The 7,500-nt window shown below is 41.2% G+C and overlaps 2 protein-coding genes and 1 long non-coding RNA gene across 6 annotated transcripts in view; 2 read left to right on the top strand and 1 right to left on the bottom strand.

The window, feature by feature from the left end:
• The window catches only part of LOC133545936 (uncharacterized), a 12,332-nt gene extending 9,666 nt beyond the window's left edge, over positions 1–2,666 (bottom strand). Inside the window, exon 1 of one of the 4 annotated variants that reach the window (XM_061891701.1) lies at positions 2,541–2,666. The gene's annotated coding sequence lies outside the window, so the exon portion shown is untranslated. The remainder of the gene's footprint in view (positions 1–2,540) is intronic. The other 3 variants (XM_061891697.1, XM_061891691.1, XM_061891684.1) reach the window with 3 other exon arrangements.
• Positions 1–7,500, top strand: part of LOC133546085 (uncharacterized) — a 424,415-nt gene that overhangs the window by 305,977 nt on the left and 110,938 nt on the right. The gene's annotated exons all lie outside the window — the stretch shown is intronic.
• The window catches only part of LOC133545957 (ADP-ribosylation factor 4-like), a 13,863-nt gene continuing 9,255 nt past the window's right edge, over positions 2,893–7,500 (top strand). Inside the window, exons 1-3 of the mRNA XM_061891712.1 lie at positions 2,893–3,104; positions 4,658–4,738; positions 6,030–6,139. Of these exons, the coding sequence (XP_061747696.1) occupies positions 3,038–3,104; positions 4,658–4,738; positions 6,030–6,139 (258 nt within the window). The 5' untranslated portion in view covers positions 2,893–3,037. The remainder of the gene's footprint in view (positions 3,105–4,657; positions 4,739–6,029; positions 6,140–7,500) is intronic.

The raw sequence follows: 7,500 nt of genomic DNA, 5'->3' as shown, positions 1-7,500 counted from the left end.
GACTCAAAGCGCTTTACATAGTGAAACCCAATATCTAAGTTACATTTAAAGCAGTGTGGGTGGCACTGGGAGCAGGTGGGTAAAGTGTCTTGCCCAAGGACACAACGGCAGTGACTAGGATGGCGGGAGCGGGAATCGAACCTGCAACCCTCAAGTTGCTGGCACGGCCACTCCAGCAATCGAGCTAAACCGTTGGTAGAGTGTGTGCTGAAGTACTCTGACACAACACCAATTACCACCACGATGATCCACATTAAAGCACGGTAGCGTAGTAAGTCTAAGTATTCATTAAAAACCAGGCAGAGGTTGTATTTAATATTTTTGGCTAGACTACACACTGTTAGCCATAGAGTACTGAGCTCCTACAAAAGCAATGAAGTTGTCACGTTGTGTAAAAGGTAAATAAAAAGAGAATACAACAAATCCTTTTCTACTTATATTCAAATAAATAGACAGCAAAGACAACATATTTAACGTTCGAACTGAGAAACGTTTTTTTTTTTGTGCAAATATTAGCTCATTTGGAATTTGGTGCTCGCAACGTGTTTCCAAAAAGCTGGCACGAGTGGCAAAAAAAGACTGAGAAAGTTGAAGGATGCTCATCACACACTTATGTGGAACATCCCGCAGGTGAACAGGCTAGTTAGGAACAGGTGGGTGCCATGTTTGGGTATAAAAGAAGCTTCCCCCCAATAAATACTCGTTCTTTCACAAACAAGGACGGGGCGAGGGTCACCACTTTGTCAACAAATGCATGAGAAATTTGTTGAAGAACAACATTTCTCAAGCAGCTATAGCAAGGAATTTAGGGATTTCACCATCTACGCTCCCTAAAATCATCAAAAGGTTTAGAGAATCTGGAGAAATCACTGCACGTAAGCCATGATATTACAGACCTTTGATCCCTGAGGCGCTACTGCATCAAAAAGCGACATCAGTGTGTAAAGGATATCACCACATGGGCCCAGGAACCCTTCAGAAAACCACTGTCAGTAACTACAGTCGGTCGCTACATCTGTAAGTGCAAGTTAAAGCTCTACTGTGCAAAGCCAAAGCCATTTATCAACAACACCCGGAAACGCCGCCGGCTTCGCTGGGCCCGAGCTCGTCTAAGATGGACTGATGCAAAGTGTAAAAGTGTTCTGTGGTCTGACGAGTCCACATTTCAAATTGTTTTTGGAAACTGTGGACGGACTGTTCAAGGGTGAAAGTGTAACAGCCAGCATCTGTGATGGTATGGGGGGGTGTTAGTGCCCAAGGCATGGCTAACTTACACATCTGTGAAGGCACCATTAATGCTGAAAGGTACATACAAGTTTTAGAGCAAGCATTAGCATGTTAACAGTTAGCATGTGTCATGTACCAAGCTACATGACTCAGGTGAACAGGTTGTCAAATTAGCAAAGAATAAAAGTTAGCATGCGAACAATAGCCTGAGAGAAGTTTGCATACATTACATACTAAGTTAAATAAGTGCCTGTGAAAATAGATTTAAAAAGTCAGCATGCTAATGTTAGCCTATGCAAACAGTTAGCATATATCAAGCATCAAGTTATATGACTATATGGTAAATGGTAGGAAAATTAGGGTTAAAATCGGGTGAACAGGTTGTAAAATTAGCAAAACATAGAAGTTAGCATGCTAACAATAACCTGGTAGAAGTTAGCATGTGTCACATATGAAGTTAGCATGCTAGCATTAGCCTATGCAAACTGTTAGCATATATCAAGATATACGAGTACAGGGTAAATAGAAGCAAATTTGTTAAAAAAAAAGTTAGCTAGCACGCAAGCATTAGCATGTTCACAGTTAGCATGTGTCATGTACCAAGCTACATGACTTGGGCAAACAGGTTGTAAAATTAGCAAAAAGTAGAAGTTAGCATGCTAACAATAGCCTGGTAGAAGTTAGCATGTGTCACATACTAAGTTAGCATGCTAGCATTAGCCTATGCAAACTGTTAGCACATATCAAGATATATGAGTACAGGGTAAATGGAAGCAAATTTGTTAAAAAAAAGTTAGCTAGCATGCAAGCATTAGCATGTTCACAGTTAGCATGTGTCATGTACCAAGCTACATGACTCGGGCAAACAGGTTGTAAAATTAGCAAAAAATAGAAGTTAGCATGCTAACAATAGCCTGGTAGAAGTTAGCATGTGTCACGTACGAAGTTAGCATGCTAGCACTAGCCCATGCAAACTGTTAGCACATATGAAGATATAAGAGTACAGGGTAAATGGAAGAAAATTTGTTAAAAAAAAAAGTTAGCTAGCATGCAAGCATTAGCATGTTCACAGTTAGCATGTGTCATGTACCAAGCTACATGACTCGGGCGAACAGGTTGTAAAATTATCACAAATAAAAAAGAGTTGGCACGCTACCGTTAGCATACTAACGGGTAGCATGTGTCAGCTAGCAGGTAATATGACTATGGCTGTGAAATGAGTTCAAACATGTCAAATGATCTTAAATAGTTTGCATTTCGACTTTGGAAGAATATGAAGAAGATTGTACATATCCCATCCATCCATTTCCTACCGCTTGTCCCTTTCGGGGTCGTTTTGCCGGTTCACGTTCGAGCTTGTCATGAGCCCTTATTGTCCTGATATGCAAAACAACGTGACGTCATCAGTGTGTTGTTTCAGTCCACGTGGAGGAAACCAGCAGCACGGTGACGATGACGTCACACCTAACCAATATGTCTCACTCTGTTCTCATTTCCCGCACACTTTGTTGAGAGCAAAATAATCCAAACTGTTTTCCAAAGTGTAACTTTTGAAGATATGAGGGCGTCGAAGTGTCCCGCGAGTGTTATTTTCCTCAACAATACAAACAGGCGCCCTTATTTTGAAGGCGGGCCTTCTCAGCGGAAGTCATGTGTCGAGTGTTCCTGTTGCCACGGCGTACAACTCTGACAGGGACACGGATGACACGCCAGCACTGACACGCGCGACACGCACGCCCCGGCGGCGCCTATAAAGGCAGGCGACCCACGGCGGCAGAAACACGCAGAGCCAGACACGCTGACCGGAAGTATGGGCATTTTCATCTCCCGCCTCTTCTCCATGTTTACATCCAAAACTCCCGCCAGGATCCTGATGGGTGAGCGTCTTTCTTCTTCGTCTCTTTATTTCATTATTTGTTGTTGTGAAATTGTAATCGCTAGTACAATATTGTTGAAAAGGCAAACTTCAGGACATTAAACATAAATACCTTAAGTTTTTCTGTATTAAGATTTGGAGCTGCTGACGGTAACCAGATATCCATCCATTTTCTACTGCTTATTACCTTTTGGGGTTGCTGGTACCTATCTCAGCTACAATCGGGCGGAAGGCGGCGTACACCCTGGACAAGTTGCCACCTCATAGCAGGGCCAACACAGATGTACAACATTCACACACTAGGGACCATTTAGTGTTGCCAATCAACCTATCCCCAGGTGCATGTCTTTGGAGGTGGGAGGGGCCTATCCCCAGGTGCATGTCTTTGGAGGTGGGTGGGGCCTATCCCCAGGTGCATGTCTTTGGAGGTGGGAGGGGCCTATCCCCAGGTGCATGTCTTTGGAGGTGGGAGGGGCCTATCCCCAGGTGCATGTCTTTGGAGGTGGGAGGGGCCTATCCCCAGGTGCATGTCTTTGGAGGTGGGAGGGGCCTATCCCCAGGTGCATGTCTTTGGAGGTGGGAGGGGCCTATCCCCAGGTGCATGTCTTTGGAGGTGGGAGGGGCCTATCCCCAGGTGCATGTCTTTGGAGGTGGGAGGGGCCTATCCCCAGGTGCATGTCTTTGGAGGTGGGAGGGGCCTATCCCCAGGTGCATGTCTTTGGAGGTGGGAGGGGCCTATCCCCAGATACATGTCATTTGGGAGGGGCTTATCCCCAGGTGGATGTCTTTGGAGGTGGGAGGGGCCTATCCCCAGATGCATGTCTTTGGAGGCGGGAGGGGCCTACCCCCAGGTGCATGTCTTTGGAGGTGGGAGGGGCCTATCCCCAGGTGCTAGTCTTTGGAGGTGGGAGGGGCCTATCCCCAGGTGCATGTCTTTGGAGGTGGGAGGGGCCTATCCCCAGGTGCATGTTTTTGGAGGTGGGAGGAAGCCGGAGTAGAACCCACGCAGTCACGGTGAGAACATGCAGACTCCACACAGAAAGATCCCGAGCCCGGGATTGAACCCAGGACTACTCAGGACCTTCGTATTGTGAGGCAGACGCACTAACCCCTGTACTACCATGCTGCCTAAAATAATAATAATAATTCCATAGTTGGTGAGAATAAATAAATACAAGTTCATAAAAAGGCATTTCCTTGGGTTAACTCATTAAACTTTATGATAACTTTATTTTCGTTACAAACTCCATGTGAATTGAGAAGGGGAATATTTTTTTAGTTTCAGGTTTGATCACGTTGTTGGGAGGACAATTAATATGTAGCATGATTAGCATGAATTGATTAACGTGGACCCCGACTTAAACAAGTTGAAAAACTTGTCTTTTCTTTTGTGGCCCGAATGCAGTGAGATAGGCTCCAGCCCAGCCCAGCCCCCCTCCCCCCAAAAAGGGACAAGCAGTATCAGTTCTGAGTTCTATGTGGACAATCATTAGATAGGTATGAATATCAATGTCCCTAATAGTTGTTGTTGTTGTTGTTGTGTGTGTGTGACAGTGGGTCTGGACGCTGCAGGGAAAACCACACTGCTGTACAGAATGAAGCTGGCTGAGGTGGTCACCACCATTCCTACTGTTGGTCAGAACCACACTTGTCACCATCACAACACTCACCAGTCCACACTCTCACTCATAGCCATTGTTGTTAATGATGAGGTTTTGTTTTGTTGTTGTTGATTTATTTCTTTTGTTGGTGTTGTGTTGTTTTTTGTTGGTGGTGTTGTTAATGTTGTTTTTGTTTAGTTTGTGTTTTTTTATTTTGTATATGTTGTTGATGTTGTTTATGTTTTGTCTGTGTTGGTTTTTGTTTTGTATGTGTTTGTGTTGTTTTCGTGTTGTTGATATTGTTTGTGTTTTGTAGGTGTTTTTTGTTTTGTATGCGATTGATGTTTTTGTTTGCCTGTGGTGTCGTATTTGTTTTGTTGGTGTTGTTAATGTTGTTTTTGTTCTGATGGTGGTGGTGTTGTTTTTGTGTAGTTGATGTTGGTGTTTTTGTTTTGTATGTGTTGATGTTGTTTTCGTGTTGATATTGTTTTTGTTTTGGTGGTGAGTTTGTTGTTTTGTTGGTGTTGATTTTGTTTTTGTGTTGTTGGTGTTGTTTTGTCTGTGGTGTCGTATTTGTTTTGTTGATGTTGGAGGTGGTGTTTTTGTGTTGTTGATGTTTTTTTTGTTTTGGTAGTGGTGTACTTGTTTTTGTGTTGTTGATGTTGGTGTTGTTTTTGTTTTGTATGTGTTGATGTTGTTTTCGTGTTGATATCGTTTTTGTTTTGTTGGTGTTGATTTTGTGTTGTTGATGTTGGTGTTGTTTTGTCTGTGGTGTCTTATTTGTTTTGTTGATGTTGGAGGTGTTTTTGTGTTGTTGATGTTTTTGTTTTGTTGGTGTTGATGATTTTGTTTTTGTATTGTTGATGTTGTTTTTGTTTTGTATGTGCTGATTTTGTTTTTGTGTTGTTGATGTTGTTTTTGTTTTGTAGGGAAGTGAAGTGAATTATATTTATATAGCGCTTTTCTCTAGTGGCTCAAAGCGCTTTACATAGTGAAACCCAATATCTAAGTTACATTTAAAGCAGTGTGGGTGGCACTGGGAGCAGGTGGGTAAAGTGTCTTGCCCAAGGACACAACGGCAGCGACTAGGATGGCGGGAGCGGGAATCGAACCTGCAACCCTCAAGTTACTGGCACGGCCACTCTACCGCCCGAGCTATACTGCCACTGTACATGTTGGTGTTGTTTTTGTTTTGTATGTGTTTTTGTTTTGTTGGTGGTGTTGTTTGGTTTGTAATGTTGTTTTTGTTTTTATGTGTTGTTGTTGGCCTTGTTGATGTTTTTTTTGTTTTTTGTTGATGTTGGTGTTGATGTTGTTGTTTGCAGGCTTTAACGTGGAGACAGTGGAATATAAAAACATCACTTTTACTGTTTGGGACGTTGGTGGTCAAACTATCATTAGACCACTCTGGAAATACTACTACACTAATACACAGGTAAGTACTACCACGTTAATACACAAGTAAGTACTACCATGTTAATACACAAGTACTACTACGTTAATACACTAGTAAGTACTACCATGTTAATACACAAGTAAGTACTACCATGTTAATACACAAGTACTACTACGTTAATACACTAGTAAGTACTACCATGTTAATACACAAGTAAGTACTACCATGTTAATACACAAGTACTACTACGTTAATACACTAGTAAGTACTACCATGTTAATACACTAGTAAGTACTACCATGTTAATACACAAGTAAGTACTACCATGTTAATACACAAGTAAGTACTACCATGTTAATACACAAGTAAGTACTACCACGTTAATACACAAGTAAGTACTACCACGTTAATACACAAGTAAGTACTACCATGTTAATACACAAGTAAGTAGTACTACGTTAATACACAAGTAAGTACTACCATGTTAATACACAAGTAAGTACTACCACGTTAATACACAAGTAAGTACTACCATGTTAATACACAAGTAAGTACTACCATGTTAATACACAAGTAAGTACTACCACGTTAATACACAAGTAAGTACTACCATGTTAATACACAAGTAAGTACTACCATGTTAATACACAAGTAAGTACTACCATGTTAATACACAAGTAAGTACTACCACGTTAATACACAAGTAAGTACTACCACGTTAATACACAAGTAAGTACTACCACGTTAATACACCAGTAAGTACTACCACGTTAATACACCAGTAAGTACTACCATGTTAATACACAAGTAAGTACTACCACGTTAATACACAAGTAAGTACTACCATGTTAATACACTAGTAAGTACTACCACGTTAATACACAAGTAAGTACTACCATGTTAATACACTAGTAAGTACTACCACGTTAATACACAAGTAAGTACTACTACGTTAATACACAAGTAAGTACTACCATGTTAATACACTAGTAAGTACTACCACGTTAATACACAAGTAAGTACTACCACGTTAATACACAAGTAAGTACTACCATGTTAATACACAAGTAAGTACTACCACGTTAATACACCAGTAAGTACTACCACGTTAATACACCAGTAAGTACTACCATGTTAATACACAAGTAAGTACTACCACGTTAATACACAAGTAAGTACTACCATGTTAATACACCAGTAAGTACTACCACGTTAATACACAAGTAAGTACTACCATGTTAATACACTAGTAAGTACTACCACGTTAATACACAAGTAAGTACTACTACGTTAATACACAAGTAAGTACTACCATGTTAATACACTAGTAAGTACTACCACGTTAATACACCAGTAAGTACTACCACGTTAATACACAAGTAAGTACTACCATGTTAATA

The sequence above is a fragment of the Nerophis ophidion genome, linkage group LG02, assembly GCF_033978795.1.
Source record: "Nerophis ophidion isolate RoL-2023_Sa linkage group LG02, RoL_Noph_v1.0, whole genome shotgun sequence".
NCBI lineage: Eukaryota > Metazoa > Chordata > Actinopteri > Syngnathiformes > Syngnathidae > Nerophis > Nerophis ophidion.
The sequence above is the reverse complement of the archived record's forward strand: the minus strand, read 5'-3'. Positions and strand labels throughout refer to the sequence as shown.